Consider the following 20158-nt stretch of genomic DNA (forward strand, 5'->3'; position numbering starts at 1 on the left):
CCGAACTTCGGGGGCGGAACACTCATGGCAGAGGCGGAGGGTCTGAAAACAACGAACCCACGACGGGGTGAGATAAAATCTCAGTAGGAAAATCTCTAACCCTAGATTAGGTCGCTAGTGCCTCCAGACACATTTTCAGTGAACAATTTCCAATAATTCCTCCGACAACCAAAAATTCCACAATTTAATTCCAAAAAAAATTCCATTCTTTCTCCGAAAATTCTCACACCTTCTCAAATATTCTACGTTACTCCCGTTTCGGCGTTCCACGCCTCAGGCCGACAATAAAATATTCTACGTGCTCCGAGGTCGCGTTTAACGCATCGGGCCATAATATAAATATCCACACTACTCTGAAAATTTCCACGTTACTCCAAAAATATTCCACGCTACTCTAGAATATTCCACGTTACTCTAAAATATTCCACGTCACTCCAGAATATTCCACGTTACTCCAAAAATATGCCACGCTACTCCAGAATATTCCACGTTACTCCAAAATATTCCACGTCACTCCAGAATATTTCACGTTACTCCAGAAATATTCCACGTTACTCCAAAAATATTCCATGTTACTCCAGAATATTCCACGTTACTCCACCGCCATCATATAAGTTCATGAAATTGAGCCTTGGACCTTTATGGAACACGGCTATATATATATCTACCGGGGTCTCGGACACAAGGGAATACGACCCATAAATCTCGGTCTTGGACACATAGGAACACGACCGGATTAAGTCTCGGACAATTAGTCGAACACGACTCACTTTGGTCTCGGATGATTTAATTGAACATGACTTTCATACTTTCTCGGTCTCGGATAATCGGACGAATACGGCTCACTTTGACCTCAAACGACTTGATTGAATACAACCCTCATATTTTCTCGGTCTCGGACAATCAGACGAATATGGCTCACTTTGGCCTCAAACGACTTGATTGAATACGACCCTCATATTTTCTCGGTCTCGGACAATCATACAAATACGGTTTACTTTGGCCTCGGATGACTTGATTGAATATGACCCTAATATTTTCTGAGAATAAATCGGGACCACGTGATTCGTTCACGTTAGAGAATTAATAATTCGAGACCACCCGATCAATTTATGCTACGATAGAATCCAACCCACACCATGCGACCATATTATGCTAACATAGCAATATATAAATAACGTACGATTAAAATTATACTAACGTGGGAATTTATCGGGGCCGAACAATAATAATTTTCTAACGTGCAATTAATTTACGACTATAGTACTAAACTATAGTAATGCCATATTTAATTAGCACCATGGCATAACAACATTTTGACACATAAAAGTAACTATAGTTAAAGTATAATCTAACAATGGTTCAAAAATTAACTAGAGTCAATAACTAACCTAACTATGATTAAATAATAGCATAAAGTAACTATAGTTAGGCATAAAGTAACTATGGTCCAACTTTGACCACACAAATCCTCTTGACTTTACTATTCACTTCAAGAACATGTTTCTCTCTCCTCCTTCATGCAAATTTTCGGCCACCTCCATTCCAAGCTCAATTCCAACAAATTTCTTCATCAAAATTTCACAAATTCATAGTCTCTTAGCGACCTAACCGCCTAATTTAGGTTTAGAAATAATCCTACCTCAAAAACTAGCAAAAACCTCCGTTGAATGGTTGAGAAAAGCTTGAATCAAGCGGCGATTCCGGCGGTCCTTGCACGGCCGGCGACTCAACGACGATCTAGCAAATCCAAGAGATCCAAAGCGATACCGGTGAAGGCTTGAAGAGTTTTCGGCAATGGAGGGTAAGAGAGAGAGAATTCGGCCAAGTGAGGGAGAGAAAGTGAGCTAGAGAGAGAGTGGGTTCTTGAAAAAATGAAGAGGAAGAAAGCCAAAATAATAAATAATATAGGTTAAGATAATTATTTGGGTCCACAAAGTCAAGAGGGATAAAAAATAATTTCCTCCCCACCAAGACTAGTCAATCTCAGCCAAAGGGGAAAATGACCAAAATACCCTTCGTTCCAAGTGAAAAATGGGGTATTTTTCGTGGGCAAATGGGTCTTTTTCCATTCCCCATCCAAATCTATTTTTCTTGAACCTCTTTGAGGCGAACCGCGAAGGAATTGCACACAGGATGAGGAAACGTCCAAAATTTTATTTATTGAAACCCCTGAAGGTCCGATGTCAAATTTTGAAGCTCGATTCGCGATCAATCTCAATCAATAGAATTTTCAGCGTATCTCAAACTAACGGGCGGCTTTTAGGAGTTACGCGTATCGACCCGTGATAAAATCACGTTTAAGAATTACTCGAGCCATGGCGACCTTGGTTGTCATTCAATTGCGAGGGTCAATCACCAGTTCCGATGGTCACGATCGTTAGAAAATAATTTAGGGACGTTTGGAACCCACACGAGGTCAAACAGAATCACCCGTGATCCAAGCGTAGGGTATTACCCAAATCATTCCTTAATTATTCTAGGATCGGCCTATATTGGTCCAAAATATTCTCTCGACAATTTTCATGGTCAAAGAGTCGGTCCATGATCAAGTTGTTAGGTTCACGTACTTAATTTTCCTAGCTAGTCATTCCCATTTGGTTAGTCGGCTCGAGAGGGATCAATTCCGAGTGAGATTCCACCGAAATACATCGGTGAGACTTTTCATTTATTCAAGGCTTCAAAACGAGCCAAATTACGGGATGTCACAAACTAGCTTCGTCGTCGTAACTCTAGTGGCCCCGGGTGATGAGACCGAGCTTGATCGACGTTGGATGATGCGGCAGACAAAACCCCTCCTCAAGCTCCTCCAATTGTTGATAATTTGATCCTCAATTTGGTGATCAAAATTCGGCCTGCAAGTGTTTGAAATGCACGGGAATAGTTGGGAAAGAAGAAGGTTCGTCCGGGTCACCGGGTCGGATTTGGTTTGACCCGACCGACCAAAAATCCTCAAATTAACTAATTTAAACCTAGAATTTGTCAATTTTAATCACAAAATTGGACTCGGGGGCATAAATTCTATCGGAAAGTGTGATTTTTCCCAAAAATAAGCTTGGAATTATATAAAAACCATTTCCCATTTGACCCGGGAATGAAAATTGTGTAATTCAAACCACAAATAGCCAATTCAGTCCAAACTCCCCCACCAATTGATTTAAAAGGTTGAAGACTATAGGGTAGTGGTCCTATCTTGCCATGACAATCCCTTGATTAATTTCACTTTAATTGAAACCTTGGGACTAAACTGAAAATTATTTATACGTTTAGGTCCTTTTAGTCCAATTGTGTAATTTTATAAAAATTTTGGCGTAAAAATGAATGTGAAGGACTTGAGGCAAATTTCACAACTTGCAAAAAGTGAAAAAGGAAATTTAAATGACTCAAAATGTATTTTTAGGCTCAATTCGAAATTCTGTTCAATGAAGTAGCCCATAGTCTTGAATTTAATTTTTTAGATTTTAGGAGGCCAAATGAAAAGAGAATTAAAATAAAAATATTGACTATTTTTTTTTATATTTTTTCGGCTTCAAATGCTATTTTTTTGGATTTTCCAAGTATTTTTCCATTTTCAGGAAATATTAAAAAACGAAAAAAAATATGAAAAATTATTTTTTGCTCAAGAATGGTTCTTTAGGCTTGGCCAAGGTCCCCAAAGTTGATTTTGTAATTTTTTTTTTACTTTTTATGGATTTTCTATGAATTTTCTAAAAATAAACTAATGAAAAATCATGTGTCAACACCGTCATTGGCTTATTATGAGAGAGTGGCATGGCCTAAGAAATAGAATCAGAATATATTATCAATTACCTGCCAAACGGGTGGATCAGGCCGTGTTTGGGCCCGGTCGTAATTAGCTCGACCCATATTGACCAATTAACCTGTTTATGACCCATTTATGTATGATACAAAATTTCCCGACTATATCCATACTCGAAACCCGACCCAACTAATATTGCTAAAACACCTCCATATGTAACACAATATCATAAAACTTGTTTCTTATGATTTTTCAGAAAAAGTATGTTGCTAAAAAACCCTTCTATGCCATACAAATCTAGTGGACATTTTTTTATTATAATTTTCTAAAAATTTAATGTTTATTATATGTTAATGGTTTTATTTTCTTCTTTCTTTTTCTTTCCTTTTTTCCTTCTACGACTGGTGGCGGTGACCCAAGGCCAAGTTGCGGGAACAAGATGATTATGTTTCTCTTTTTGTTCCCATGAGAAAAAAAATTGTTTTTTACTTCTTGTTTATGTTTGAAATATATTTCCTAGCCACCGATCTATTCTAGAGAATAGAAAAACTAATTAATTTATGCAAATAGATTTTTATTTTTATTTTTTCTGTTCTGGGGAATAAAAGAACAGAAAAATAGAGAAATAGACCAGTTATCAGAAAAACGGAATAGTGCTGTCCTTCCTCGTTTGTTGTTGCTTCTCCGGTCAAAATAAAGTCACTCTCCTATCGCATCATACTAAGGCTGTGTTTGGTCATCGGGATATAAGCCGGGATCCTGTCCTATGTTTGGTAAGTATTCATGATAGGATAAAGGGAGGTATATGAGGGATATAGCTTGGATAAAACTATCCTAGAGGAGGGGAAGATATAGATCGGGATAGGATTTCTTAAGAGAGTAAAATTAGTTTTTTTCTCACAACCACCACCTCTCCTCCATGTTGGGCCACCTTCACCGTGCCGGACTACATCTTCGCCATGCCAGGCCGCCTCTTCAACAGTGGCAATCATCAAGTGTGACCGTCTCTCCGGCGACTCCCGGTTAGGGTCTCCCATCGTAAAGCCGAATATCTCCACAACCTTATTTTTTAAAGGATTTTTTTTGTGTGATATGACATTATGTCCCTTATTCTTTAACCGCTTGAACATTTTCAATAGTCGAAAGGGGTCTTGACATACTATAAAGAACTCGAAGTTGATCGTCGACTTTCAAGGTGTCTCTCTTGGGCGACTTGCATGAGTGCTTCTTCAACTTATGAAAAAAAGGCCTCATAATTAGATTTTTTATCACTTGTTTACTCACTCAACAAGACAACGAATAAGGCCACGGGTCATTCTCAAAGGATTCGACTCCAAATCAAGACCCCTACTTCTACGAGGTCTGCTCCATTGATGTTGTGTCCAAATTCAGTTGGCAAAAACCTATCCTCAACAATAATTCACTCATCATAACTCATCATTAAATAATTTCTGAAGCATCTTAATGTTTCAGCAAAATATAGTCGATCTCATATACGTCTTACTTCTGCTTATCCGACTTTAAATCCTTAGTTCACCAAATAGTAGATAGGATTTGACAAAATCTTGGGATTTGTTATTCTATCTTATCCAGTTCTATCCTAACTAGAAATTCGGACGACTAAACACAGCCTAAATAAGATTACTCTTTTCTCTTTATCTTACCTCATTCCCATGGCTCTACTTACGTGACATTACAAACTCTCAATTAACGTCAAGAGGGAGAACAAATCCACAGATATTGACCTAAAAATCTCTCAACCTATTGTTTGAGATACATGGACATATTTTTCTGCATTAATGTTATCTTTATATTATTAGTAGTGAAAAACTATAAGATAGTCTTGAAAATATTCATGGAAAACATATTTCAAGTCATTCTAGCTATAATTGTAAGAATAAAATGATCGAATAATTATTTAAATTCTAAAACATATGGATTAAGAAAAGGTGCATCTAATGTGTTTTGATAGAAGGCACCTCCTGAAGAGGCACCTATTAATAGACTTAAAAGAGCCTAGTCCTCTCTCCACCCAATAATGACGTAATATCCTCCATTACATAAAACAACATAACAGTAAAGGGGGTTAAAGGAGAGAAATCAGAGCCCATCGTCTCCTCTTTATGCAACAGTCGTCTTTGAAGTTTAATGCTATGGATTAAGGTACATCTTGATCCTTCTTCTCATGAAAATCCTAAAGATCGAAAATCCATTGTTGTTGTATTGCTGCATAAAAGATTCACGTATGTTTTCTAATAGTTGGTATCATAGTCTAGTTTATGATTTCATGATTTTTTGATTATATATGCCTTACGCATCTGTGCCCGCGGGAAGGCGATTAATTTTCGTGGGGTTTCATGAATTTTTTGAGGGTTTGCTGAACAAATTGAAAGTCGGGCAATTTTTGGCTGAGAAATAAAAACGCTTATTCTGGCCAAATTCTGGTGACCCACCACCCAGCTTTGGACTTGTAGTGTTGCACCAACATGGGCAACAAAAGCCCTAAGTTAGTTCGGCATTATAGTGATCATCAGAGTCGAATTGAAAGGCGGAAGTCATGGTGGTTAGGGTTTGCGTGCAAGGGAATTTTGCTTGATTCTGGCCAATTTCTTGGCTTTTTCACCGATTCTCGTACCTATGTGGTCATATCGGCATGCTGTTCAAAACCCACAACTCAATTTGGTCGGAAGTGGGATGTCGGAGAAGAACCAAGAAAAGGAAGACATGGCAAAGGATAGAAATCGAGGCTATTCACATGAAGAATAAAGGACACGTATGACACACGTGCCCATGTGCTACTTCACGCGACACGCGCCTACGTAGGGTTATACGGTTGCCTCCCTAGCGCCATGATTTTCCATTTTTTTCCCCTGGACCATTAATTTAGTATTTTTTTCCTTTAACGCATAAATTTATAGTTTGCCGCCCCATTCATTTACTGATTAATTATGAAACAGTTATTGTGTTTTACAATTTTTTAAATTAAATTGATTGGTTTGTTAGTCACCGATGTGGCTAAACCTTATGGACTTTTGATTTTGAAATTTAGAATATTTTTTTCAATTACCCATGACTAATTGATGCTATGATGGAAAATTGATATATTACATAAAAATAAATGTCATGAGTATTTTGAAGTTCATTTATTATAAGAACTTCGGGATTGACCCAAAGGTTATTCAATTTCGTATAATTCATGAACGTAATAGTTGGTAATTCATAAGTCTTATTAGGTTTATTTGTGTATCCAAGGATAGCAAATAAATTTTAAGAAGTTATATTAGTAATTGCCAAATAAAAGTTTTTAGCATCATTATGGTTAGTAGGGGTGTCAAAACCAAACTGGAAAACCGAATTGAACCACTAATTGAACCGAATTGAATTGAAAGTTTCATGCATTTCAATTTGGTTAGGTCTTCGATTCAGGTAATTGAAAAATAACCATTCTTTTTTTCTAGTTCGGTTATTTCGGTTCGGTTCGGTCGGTTAACCAAATCGCATAAAAAATTTTCAAAAAACTATTTCTTTTATTTTCTTTTTGTCTTTTTTGGGGCAAAAGGATGTCGGCCACTAGTTGAGGGCCGGTGGCCCCTAGGCGAGGGCTAACTAGGTTGTCTCCCTTTGGGTTAGGGCTTTGAGACCCTCGCTTGAGGGTCGCTAGCCCTCGTCGGTGGCCCATGGTTCTCGCTAGCTTTGAACCCAAAAAAAAAAAAAATGAAAATAAGAAAAAATGAAAATGAGAATAAAAATCGAAAACCGAACCGAATTGAACTCGATTTTTGGTATAATTCATATTTAGTTTTTGGCAAGATTCAGTTCAATTCGAGTTTGCACCTTAATGGTTCAATTCTGTTCGATTTTCCTTAAAAAGGGAACCGAACTAAACCATTGACACCCCTAATGTGTAGTATGTTTGTGTATCATAGGATCTCCTAGAGTAGAACTATGATATACATGTTTTGTTTTTTTGAATATGATTTGATGTTTTCAAAGTGTTAATGTGGGAGAACTATGACATGCATGTATTTTTTTTTTTAACATGATTTGATGTTCTTAAAGTGTTAATGTATAAGTATTTCTTGCATACTTGCAGTATTCGTACTTGTTTCTCTTCATTCGCATGCTTCGTCTGTTCCATTAGTTAAAGAAATAAATTTCTCTAACTGGTGTAAACAAGTCTAGTTCCACTTAGGTGTCTTTGTGACATCCCGTATTCCGACTCATTTTCGAAGCCTTGAATAAATGAAAAGTCTCATTGATGTATTTCAGTCTGATCTCACTCAGAATTGTTCCCTCTCGAGCGGACTAACCAAATGGAAATGGCTAGCTAGGAAAATCAAGTACGTGGACCTAAGAACTTGATCTTGGATTGACTCTTTAGCCATGAAAATTGTCGAGGGAATATTTTGGACCAATATAGACCGATCCTAGAATGATTAAGGAACGATTTGGATAATACCATACGCTTGGATCACGGGTGATTCCGTTTGACCTCGTATAGGTTCCAAACGTCCCTAAATTATTTTCTAACGATCGTGTCCATCGGGACTAGTGATTGACCATCGCAATTGAATGACAACCAAAGTTGCCATGACTCGGGAAATTCTTAAACGTGATATTAATCACGGGTTGATATGCGTAACTCCTAAAAGCCGCCCGCTTGTTTGAGATACGCTGAAATTTCAATTGATCGAGATTGATCGCAAATCGAGCTTGGGAATTTGATGTCGGACATTCGGGGGTTTCAATAATTAAATTTTGGACGTTTCCTCATATAGTGTACAATTTCCTCTTGGTTCGCCCTAAAGGGTTCGGGAAAAATAAAATTTGGACCGAAAAGGGGAAAAGACCCATTTACCCTTGGAGGATACCCAATTTTTCACTTTGGCTCAAGGGCATTTCGGTCAATACCCCCTCTTGGCCAAAAATGTTGACTAGTCTTGGTTAATGGAATTACCATTTTTCCCTTCTTGACTTTGAAGACCCAAAAAATATCCTAACATTTTTCTAATAAATTTTGTTGCCTTCCTCATAAATTGAAAACAACTTTCTCTCTTTACCTCACACTCCCTCTCTTGGCCGAACTCACCATTGCTCTCTCTCTCCCTCACCGAAAAATTTCCAAGCTTCCACCGGTGTCACCTTGAATCGCTGGAGCACAACCACCACTGTGGGTCACCCGGGACCGCCGGATCTTCGTGGGTTTTAGCCGAGCAAGGGGAGTCGCCGGAGTCGCCGATTGGAATCAAATTTTCTCTCGACTTTCTCGCCGGAAAATTTCATAGATTTGTGGTAAGTTGATTTCTAACCTTAGATTAGGTATCTAGGTTCCTAATAGACATTTTATTGAGTAGTTTTGAAGAAGAATTGGTTGGATTTGTGCTTGAATATGGCTTGGCTGAATTGATGAAGGGAGGAGAGAGAAAAAAATGTGTTCTCGAATGAATAGTGAATATGCATGATTGATAAAGGATGGCTAGGATTTAATCTTGCCTTTCATGCTTTAATCCAACGGCTTATATTGAATCTTGCTTAGGAAGATTAATCGGACAGCCGAGATTAATTCCCGCTTAGTGTAGATTAATCGAGTGGTGGAGATTTATTGCACGTAGGGATATTTTAATCGTACGGCCCAGATTAATTGCCATGTTACTATAATTTATTTCTATGGTACGTATTAAATGTACGTTAGTGAAATTTCGATCGAACGGTAATTATTAATTGCTATGTTAGCATTGTTAAGATAGTGTGGCGTATATTAATTTTTGTGGTGACAAAAATTAATCGTGCGACTTGATTGGCCGACGGCTTGGGTATGATCTAATTGGGTGGTCTGGATTTATTAATTATTCAACGTGAGTGAATCACGTGGTCCCGATCGAGTATTTGCTTAGTACAATTTAATCGAGTGGTCTCGATTGAGTAGTTGAGGAAAATTAAAAAGATCGTGTGGTTCCGATCTTTTGTCAGAGAAAAAATTGGGAAGATCGTGTGGTCTCAATCTGCTAATCGGGAAGTTTAGTGAGATCACGTGGCGAAGATTGATCGATCGGAAGGATTTAAGAGATCGGGTGGTATCGGACGAGCGATCGAAGAATTATTGTTGTCATATGGTCTTTATGAGGATTATTTGAGAGAAAATGTGAAATTTTACCCCGAAGCATTATGACGCAGGGTTCATATTTTATAAGACCATAATTTGCACGATGGGTTATGACGCGGGCTCTGTTATTACTATTTTACCCCGAGCCGTTAAACACAGGGTTGTGCTTATTATATTATCCCGAGATGTTAAACGCGGGATAGTGACCTCATGTGTTATTACGCGGGTCCGGACTATATAATAGCCTGATGCGTTATTACGCAGGTCTGTCGAGTTATATGATTGCATGATGCGTTAAACGCGGGCTTTGGATCCACGTGGAATATTTATATTATAGCCTGAGATGTTAAACGTGGGCTCCGGAGCAACGTGGAATATTTTATTTACGATCCGAGGCATGGAACGCCGATATGGGAGTAACGTAGAATTTTTGTGAAGGTGTGGCAATTTTTGGAGAAAGAATGAAATATTCTGGAATTTATTTGTGGAATTTTGATTGAAGAAGGATTTGTTGGAAATTGCTCACCTAGGACGTGTCTGGAGGCACTAGCGTCCTAACCTAGGATTTGGGACTTTCTTGCTGAGATTTATTCTCACCTCGTCATGGGCTCGTCTCTTTTTCGGACCCTCCGCCTCAACCATGAGTGTTCCGCCCCCGAGGTTCGGCATTCCCCGAGACATGGATACGCTAGTGACAGAGTATCCGGTCGAGGATGACAAAGTATATTACAGGCATGCTACTACGATTTGGGTGGACATCGGAGAGCTCTACTGGAAGCCCCAAACATACGTGGCATGGACATATCGTCACGGGGATTTGACAGTGAGGCCGCTAAGTGGTTTCGATATTCCCTACGATGGTGTTGGGGAATGGAATCCTGCGAATGCTGCACCTCCTGTTGGCGTGGTAGTGAATCCCGAAGCTGGACCTAAAGTTTTGGCTCCCGACCCTAAGGTTACGGTACCAGGAGAAGATGGGAAGTTGTGGAGCCATCCGATGCGCAGCAGCCACTAGAGTTGGACGAGGAGGAGTTGGCAGCCATAGATGAGATAGTACTTAATAGCGAGGACGAGGCCTAGGGTAGTTGGCCTCTTGACTTTTGTAGAGTGTTTTATTTTGGAAGTGTAGTGGGCTTCGACCACGTAATCTTTTTGTTATAGGTGGTCACAAGCTTATATAGTGGCCTCCGAAGCCCTAGGTTTGAGAGTTTTAACAACTATGTATATATGTACATAAGTTTGTTTTTACCATCCCAAGTTATCGTTTTGTTGTTGGTTTCGGTACGGGGATTTGTTTCTGCTTCCGCACTTGTTTAATTAATTTTGTGGCCTTTGGATCCTGGAGAACCGTACTTAAGTGTGGGCAGAGGGGATGTTTGCGGGCTCGATAGGTTCGGATCGTGATAGTCTTAGACCTTGATTTAGCACTTCAAGTTTAGAAACGAAATACTATTATTAACGAGTGTATTGACGATGAAAGATCTTTCCATAAAGCTTGGGAAAGATCGGATAGATTAAGCTTAATGTATATGCAGATGATGGTTGCAAATAACTTAAAGACTACTCTTCCCAAAACTAACAATGCTAAGGAATTTATGAAATTTGTGGAAGAGCATTCTCAAACCGCCGACAAGTCACTTGCCGGTACATTAATGATACTTTGACCACCATGAAATATGATGGTTCACATACCATGCACCATCATATACTTGAGATAATAAACTTAGCAGTAAATTAAGGACTTTGGAAATGAACGTGAATGAGTACTTTTTAGTACCATTCATACTTAATTCCTTGCCGCATGAATAGTATGGGCCATTTCGGATGAATTATAGCACTATAAAGGAAAAGTGGAATGTAAATGAATTGGTCAGTATGCTTGTTCAAGAGGAAATAAGGATAAAGAAATCAAAAGTGCTCATTTCTCAAGTCATCAAGAAACCGAAAAGAATTCCAAAACGAAAGGTGGAAAGAGTAAGAAGAAATGATTACACATCCTGAATGACTCTTCTAAGGCTTCAATTCGCAAGAATGAACACAATCTTATTAAGTGTCACTTTTCTAATAAAATTAGACACTTGAAGAAAGATTGTGTGTCCAACAAAAAAAAAAATGATTGCTTCAAGCGTAAAGCTTGGTTTGAAAAGAAAAGTAAGCCTTGTGCTTTAGTATGCTTTGAATAAAACTTTACTAAAAGTTTCTCATAATACTTGGTAGATTGATTCTAGTGCCACCACTTATATTTTCAATATGATGCAGGGATTTCTTACGATCCAAACCATAAAGCCAAATGAGAGCTATGTATTCATGGGGATAGAAACAAAGCTCTAGTTGAAGGCATTAGCACTTACTATTTGATCTTAAATATTAATCATTATTTGGATTTGTTTTGAACCCTTTATGTACCTACATTTTCCTCCAATGTAGTTTCTTTGCTAAAACTTGATGTAGCGAGATTTTGTTTTAAGTTTGGTTATGGATCTTTTACTTTCTTTAAGAATGATAATATTATTGGAATTGAAATTTTATGTGATGGTCCATACAAGTTTAAACTTGATAATGCTTTTGCTGAGATTTTAATGCCTTTTCATAATAGTGTTGGCACTAAACGCAGTTAGTGGATGAGAGTTTTGCTTACTTGTAAATATTTGGGCCACATATCCAAAGAAAAAATGCAAAGATTAGTGACGAATGAAATTCTTCCGAATTTGGATTTTATTGATCTTGGAGTGTATATTGGCTATATTAAAGGTAAACAAACAAAAAACACTAAGAAAGGTGCCACAAAAAGCATAGACTTCTTGGAATTATACACACCGATATATGTGGTCTTTTTGATGTTTCATCTTTTGGTAGAGAAAGTTATTTTACCACATTTATTGATGATTTTTTATGTTGTGGTTGCATTTATGTATTGCATGATAAATCTCAATCATCGAATGCACTTGAGGTGTATATTAAAAAAGTTGAGCGGTAATTAGATAAAAAGCTGAAAAGAGTAAAGTCGGATAGAGGTGGTGAATATTATGGAAATTATAATGAATTTGGGCAATGTGCGGGTCCATTTCCTAAATTCCTTGAAAGGTATGATATTTGTGCTCAATGCACGATGCCAAGTACATCCTAACAAAATGGTGTAGTGCCAAGGCATAATTATCTTTTAATGGAAATGGCTCAGAGTATGATAAGTTATTCATCTTTACCCTCATCTCTACCCTTATCTTTGTGAATGTATACATTAAAGACTTCTATGTATTTATTAAATACGGTTCCTAATAAGGCAATTGCAAAGACTCTCCTTGAACTGTGGACAGATGGGAAACCTAGTGTATGACACCTATATGTTTGGGGTTGTCTAGCAGTAGTACGAATTTACAATTCACATGAAAAGAAATTGAATTTTCGAAACGACCATTGGTGACTTCATTGATTATGCATAAAAATCCAAAGGATATGATTTTACTATCCTAATCATAGTACAAGATTGGACATGAACATGCTAGGTTCATTGAGAATGGCGACATCGGTGGGAGCGAAAGAACGCGTGATGGTTGCATTCAAGAAGTTAGGGTGGAAGTTCCTATACACAAAACTTCCAAAGTTCTTCCTAATATTATAATTCATCCCAACAACAATCAAGAACAATAAACAAATGATCAAACACTCCACAATGAAAATGTTGATAATGAACCTATAGTATTTAAGCCACAAGAAATTGAATTAAGAAGATCTCAAAGAGAAAGAGGTCAGCTATTTCCAATGATTATGTAGTTTATCCACAAGAGTAGGAAATTAACTTAAGAATTGGTAATGATCCAAGTTCATTTTCTCAAGCCATGGAATGCGATGATTCTACCGAGGGGTTTAATGCCATGAAAGAAGAGTCAAAATCTATGGAGCAGAATCAATTCTGATATATAAGGATGTAAAAAGGTTGGTGTAAATGGGTCTTTAAGACCAAACGTGACTCAAAAGGAGATATCGAATGGTATAAGGCTAGAATCATTATGACTTTGGTGGCTCATTCTGATTAAGAATTACACCAAATGAATGTCAAAACTAGATTTCTTAATGGGAATTTAAAGGAAGAGGTTTATATGGGCCTTACCCGAAGGCTGTTCAGTTAAAGGAAAAGAACACGTGGTGTACAAGTTAAATAAGGCAATATATGGACTTAAACAAGCTTCGATACAATGGTCTCTTAAGTTTGATGTTACCATAACTTCCTTTGGATTTAAAGAAAACACCGTTGATAGGTGTATATATATGAAGGTTAGTGGAAGCAAGTTTATTTTTTTAGTTCCGTATGCAATGGCATTTTGCTTGCTACTAATGCTTTTGATCTATTACATAAAACCAAGAAATTTCTCTATAAGAATTTTGAAATGAAAGATATGGGCGAGGTAATGTATGTACTAGGAATAGAAATACCCGTGATAGATCACAAGGATTATTAGGATTGTCTAAAAAAGCCTACATTAATAAAGTTCTATAGAGATTCAATATGGATAAATATTCAACAGAAGTAGTTTCAATGCAGAAAGGGACAAATTAGCTTTATCTGATCTTCAAAAAATAAATTGGAACAACATCAAATGAAAAATATTCCTTATGCATCTATTGTTGGGAGCTTTAGGTGCGCATGACAACAATTATAGAGTAGAATTCTTGCTCCATAAGTGTTCTAGAGCAAAAATTCGTTTGGTAATGCAACTTATGGAGTAGAAATCCATTTGGCTACGTAACTTCATTTTTTTACTTCTAGAGCATTTTTTGCTCCAAAAGTAGCTCTGGAGCAACTTGAAGAAGTTAAAAAAAAAGAAATTACTTATCTCCTAAGTAGAAAATCAACTTCTGCTCAAATGTAGAAATGGAAAAATTAACTTCTAACCAGAAAGTTGATTTCTAGAGTAGAAATGTTGCCATGCACGCCCTTAATGTATGCTCAAACTTGCACCGGACCAAACATCCGTTCTGTTGTCGGAATGCTGGGTAGGTATCAAAGTAATCCAAGATTGGATCACCGAAAAGCTGTAAAGAAAGTTCTCGGATATTTGCAATGAATGAAGGATCATGTGCTCACTTATAAAAGATTTATCATCTTGAGGTGATTGGATATTCAGATCCGGACTTAGCCCGATGCACCGATACAAGAAAATCAACATTTGGTTATTTGTTCCTTTTTGCTGGAGGGGCAATTTTTGGAAAAGTATGAAGCAATTAGTCATTGATGCATCTACTATGGAGGTTGAGTTTGTTGTATGTTTTGAGGCCACTATTAATGAATTATGGGGGCGGAACTTTATTTTATGGCTTGTGATTGTCGACAATATTGCTAGGCCTTTAAAATTTACGATGACAATCCTGCTACAGTTTTCTTCTCTAAGAACAACAACTATTCTAAGGGTGCTAAACACATGGAAATTAAATACTTGTCCGTTAAAGAAGAAGTTCAGAAATAGAGAATGTTAATTGAGCATATAAGCACCAACCTTATGATTGCAAATCCTTTAACAAAAGGACTGTTGCCCAAAATATTTAATGAACATGTTGAAAGGATGGACATTATTGGACTTCATTAATGATACAATGTTATGATTCCATGAAGTTTATGTACTTGACACTCCAAGCTCATTTATGTGTTTATGATATTTCCTGTTTTCTATTTAGTATACATGATGACAGTAGATGAATGTTTGACATGAAAGTCTCTAACAAAGACATTATGGCTGGACCATTGCTATAGGTACATTTATGAATCATGTTAAGTAGACAGATAAAGCTGTAGTACGTAGAAGGGATTGTGTCGATTAATGACATACAACCACTATGACTCGCATTAGTTTTTTCTACTTAATTATGATTATTATGTGATAGCCAATTTAAAAAAGGTTTAGCATAAAGTTATTGTGCACATTATGGTCTTTATTAAATCATGAAAAAAATCTCTTACAGACCAACTGGGAGAATGCAAGAATAATTGTGGTCCATATGATAAATTAATAGTTTAATAATTATTTAAATGCTAAAACTCATTGGTTATGAAAATGTGCAACTAACATGCCTTGATGGAAGGCACCTCTTGAAGAGGCACCTATTAATAGAGTTAAAAGAGTCTGGTCCTCTCTCCACCTAATAACGACGTAATATCCTCCATGGAATAAACAACGTACTAGTAAAGAGGGTTAAGGGAGAGAAATCAGAGTTCCTCATGGTTTCCTATTTTGGCAACAATCATCTTTAAATTTCAATGCTATGGATCAAGTTATATTTTCGTCATTCTTATTGTAAAATCATGAAATCGAAGATCTATTGATTTCTGCATAAAGGATTCTCACATGTTTTCTAACAATACCTTCCTAAAATGATAGGACAGACAACATATTCTACAAAACTCTAACTCCAAGACAATTTCTATTCAAATATTTGTTTTTCTCTTTTACATAGCACATGGCATAAGTCTAGTTTCAAATTTAATGGAAAAGAAAAGAAAAAGAAAAAGAAAAAGAAAAAGAAAAGGAAAAAAAGGGAAATGCTTCCCTAACAAGATCGTCCCGAACGGTACAATTTCAATTATAGACCCACACACCATCACACGTGTTTTGTCTAAAGCACTCATTGATTGAAAAATCGTGTGGTTAAAAATAACTACAATATTGTCAGACTGTCAAGCTAGAAGTTTCCAAGAAAAAAAGTCAACTTTCCCGCTACTTAAGGAGACAAGGAGCGAGCACGACCGGACTTTCCTATCCTTCATACTTGGTGGTTGTTTTGCTCTTGTTTTTCTATTTCTTCGGTTACCCTTCCAGGCTTGAACCCTCCCCTGGAAGCCAACTGAGCTCTAGTTCCTTTGTGCGCTTCACCTCTATTCCGAGGACTTATGGCTTCCGTTAAAACCATGGACTCAGATGATAACCGTTCAGAGTCTCTGTTTGATGAGGCGAACTCGATATATAAAATCAACGACGTCTCTGTTGGAGGAAGTGTGAATAATGATGGGAGGCGGAGCGACCGCGACAATATCAGCAAAGATCAGGTTCGAGGTCCTGATGGTTGGCCACCTGAGGTTACTAAGCTGCATGAGAAAATCCAAAGCCATCTTTCTCACTTCAAGTTGATCTTGGAGTTGTGGCGCCGGAGAGCTGATGAGTTAGCTAGCGAAGTGAGCAGCATGATGGATGCAAAGATCTTGGCTCCCCACAAAACTCTCCAAGACAAGCTGCAGGAGATGGAACTGGAGATCTCGAGTTTGAAGTTGAAGCTGCCTGCTCCTCCCAATCTTTTGAAGGCCAAATCAAGCACGCCTGGCCTACCCAAGGTTGCGGCAGATTCAAAGAGCGGCCAGATGTTTCCAAAACTGCAAGACAGATTCAAAATGTCCACGAGCCGAACTGCCCAGGGCGTGCGGCAACTTTATGATGGATTGGATGACAAATCCAAGAATCGCTTGCTGTGTCTCACAGCTTTCCCGGAAAAGGCAGTCATAAAGAAAAGGGTTCTCATCAATTGGTGGGTTGGGGAGGGATTCCTAGTCCCGGATTCAAACCAATCCATGGACATTGAGAAAGCTGCGGAAAATTTCTTCAAAGAGCTCGGCGAGAAGGGCTTCATCATGCTAGTTCATAAGAAGGGAAAGCGGCGAAGCCCTGTCCCCAACAGCTGCCAGCTCCACCCATTTATGCGGCGGGTCCTGATAACTTTAGCAAAGGAGGCTAACTTCCTGGACTTCGATTCCCAGGGTAATGCGACGCCAACGTACTCTCAGTGCACCAGGGCATGCTTGGTCGAAGGTGGACAACTCTCGAAGCCAATGTTAGTGAGCGGGGCACGGAAATTACAGATATTGTTCAACATGAATGAGCAGTTTCTCGATTTGAAACTGGATTCGTTTACTAGTTGCAAAGTTGTTCACCTAGGCCGGTGGGTGGTGTCCCCGGATCATAACATCGACGTGGACGATGCGCCATCCCTGTTGAGAGGAATTGGCGCGATGAAGAGTCTGAGATACTTGAGCCTTCAAGGTCTGGCAAAGATTGCAAAACTTCCTGCTTCTATTTGCCAGCTTTATGAACTGACAATACTCGATCTAAGAGCATGCCAAAGACTGGAAAAACTTCCCGAGGAAATTGGTTCTCTAGAGAAACTCGCGTACTTGGACTTCTCCGAGTGCTACATGATCAGCCACATGCCCAAGAGTCTCAGAGACCTGCGGCAGCTCCAAGTGCTCAAGGGGTTTGTGCTTTACCAAGACGGAAAACAAAACGAAGAATCTTGCGTGCTCTCTGATTTGGCAAGTATGCCGAAATTGTGGAAATTGAGTTTGCGACTGGATAAAGCAGATGAATTAGGAGATAAACATAAAGAAGATTTATCCAAGTTGCCTGAACTGAAGTCATTGACGATTACATGGATCCAAGCTCCTAAGAAATCCAGCTCATCTCCCAGGGGAACGGAAGGCAACTCGAAGAGATGCCTGAAATCCTCTAAGAAGCACAAGAAATCCGACAACAGTTGGAGCAGAGGCGAGCCTTCTTCCGAGCCTTTTCTTGGTAAGCTGATGAAGCTAGACTTGCGTGGCTACCCAAGACCTTCCTTGCCAAAGTGGCTAACTCGTGCAGAAGCAAAAAATCTGGAGAAGCTCTACATCAGAGGAGGTAACCTTGCGAAACTCGACTGTGATTCTTGCCTTTCTGATCCTTGGTTGGTCAGGTTCTTGCGACTCAAGTTCCTCCCTAACTGCGAGATCGAGTGGTTGGACCTGCGAGCCCATTTCCCATCTCTGGTCTACTTGGAAAAGTTTCAGTGTCCAAAGCTCCAGTTCTTCCCTTGCGATGGCTATGGCGTGTGGATGAATCCCCATGCTAAGGAAGAGGAATGAGCAAACTTTCCATGCATTTTTTTTTTCAGTTTTATGTTGAATGTCTGTATGATTGTTCGGTTTCTGCATTCCTGTCTACTCGAGTGTCGCAAGAGTTTAAAACTATGTATTTGGTATTATACTAAGTATTGGCATCGATGTGAATTTTAGCAAGAGAAGTAACATGCAATTTGTTATAAGAAAAAAAAAAACTCACGTCAATAGAAGTTTTATTCTTACAATTTGAAAATAATATCGAACTTGCAATATTTATAAATTGAAAATATAGGTACATGCATTGTTTCGAGCACGGAAAATAATATGAATCAATAAGAAATATAAAGCATAAAGTAAGAATTCAAATTTACCTTGTTCGATATATTTCTTCTATGGGCTTTGCTACCATAACGATCTGACAATACTTTCATTATTTTTGACTCTGCAATTTTTCAATTAATAAGTGCTTTATGCAAAACACGCGATGATGGTGCGTGAATCTACGATAACAAACAACCGACAATCTTGTCGGACCGTCACGAAAGGATTTTCCTTCCTCTATAGGTCATAATCTTCTATTTGCGTCATTGCCTTATTGTAGGAAAGGCAGGCAAGTCATTTGTGTAGGATTTTATTTTTCTTGATAGTAAAATGGTTTCTTCACTGTTCTCCTTTTTATCTACACAGAGTTAGAGGTGATTTTTTTTCGAGATAATCTTCCAATTCCGGATATTTCATCTTACTTTTATTTTTATGGAAATTCTGCTCTTTTTTATTCTATTTTTTTGGTAACCATTTGATATCTTTCTGTTTTGGCTAGACTTGATGTATATCTCATCATTCATGACACTATATAAAAAAAATGGTTCGATATCTTGAAAAAATATGCAATTTAAATTAGTAATCTAAAGAGATTTTCAATAATGCATATTCAGCGTTCAGTTGATTTATTTTTAGATTAACAATATTCGCACATTCCTTCATTTTCTTGTGACAACTTCGTTGTCAAGAGTTGTTGTTGATATCCTCTGCATTTATTGATACTTCGACAATTATTTTTCCCAACTTTGTAAGATTTAAAATTGGCTGTATTGTGATTATTTTTTTTTACGTAACGCTACTATTTACTATGTTATTAGACGCTCATGTCACTATAATCAAATATTGGCTGTCGATAATCTAACTGTTGCGCATCGAAATCCTTCGACAGGGCTTTTTTGGTTATGGGTTCTAGGCCCAAAATGATTATAGCCCAAAAAGGGTTACTAACGCGAGAATCTTTTATCGAACTTAATCCGTTCGTTTTCCGAAAAGGAGTTCTGGGTCAGTTTTGAACAAAGAGTGTCAAATGCAGTAGATTGACGCAAAAGGCGCGTTACAAATAGATTTTCAACAACTTCGACGGCCCAATATGTGCAATAGTAGAAGTATGTAACAAATT

The 20158-nt window shown here is 37.9% G+C and overlaps 1 protein-coding gene across 1 annotated transcript; it reads left to right on the forward strand.

Moving 5' to 3' along the window:
• The first annotated feature begins 16761 nt into the window (after nucleotides 1–16761).
• On the forward strand, nucleotides 16762–18741 carry LOC115739690 (disease resistance RPP13-like protein 4). Its single transcript, XM_030672912.1, has one exon. It carries the CDS (start codon nucleotides 16762–16764, stop codon nucleotides 18739–18741), a length of 1980 nt encoding a protein of 659 aa, XP_030528772.1.
• The last annotated feature ends 1417 nt before the right edge of the window (nucleotides 18742–20158 follow it).

This window comes from Rhodamnia argentea, chromosome 9 (genome assembly GCF_020921035.1).
Source record: "Rhodamnia argentea isolate NSW1041297 chromosome 9, ASM2092103v1, whole genome shotgun sequence".
Classification (NCBI taxonomy): domain Eukaryota; kingdom Viridiplantae; phylum Streptophyta; class Magnoliopsida; order Myrtales; family Myrtaceae; genus Rhodamnia; species Rhodamnia argentea.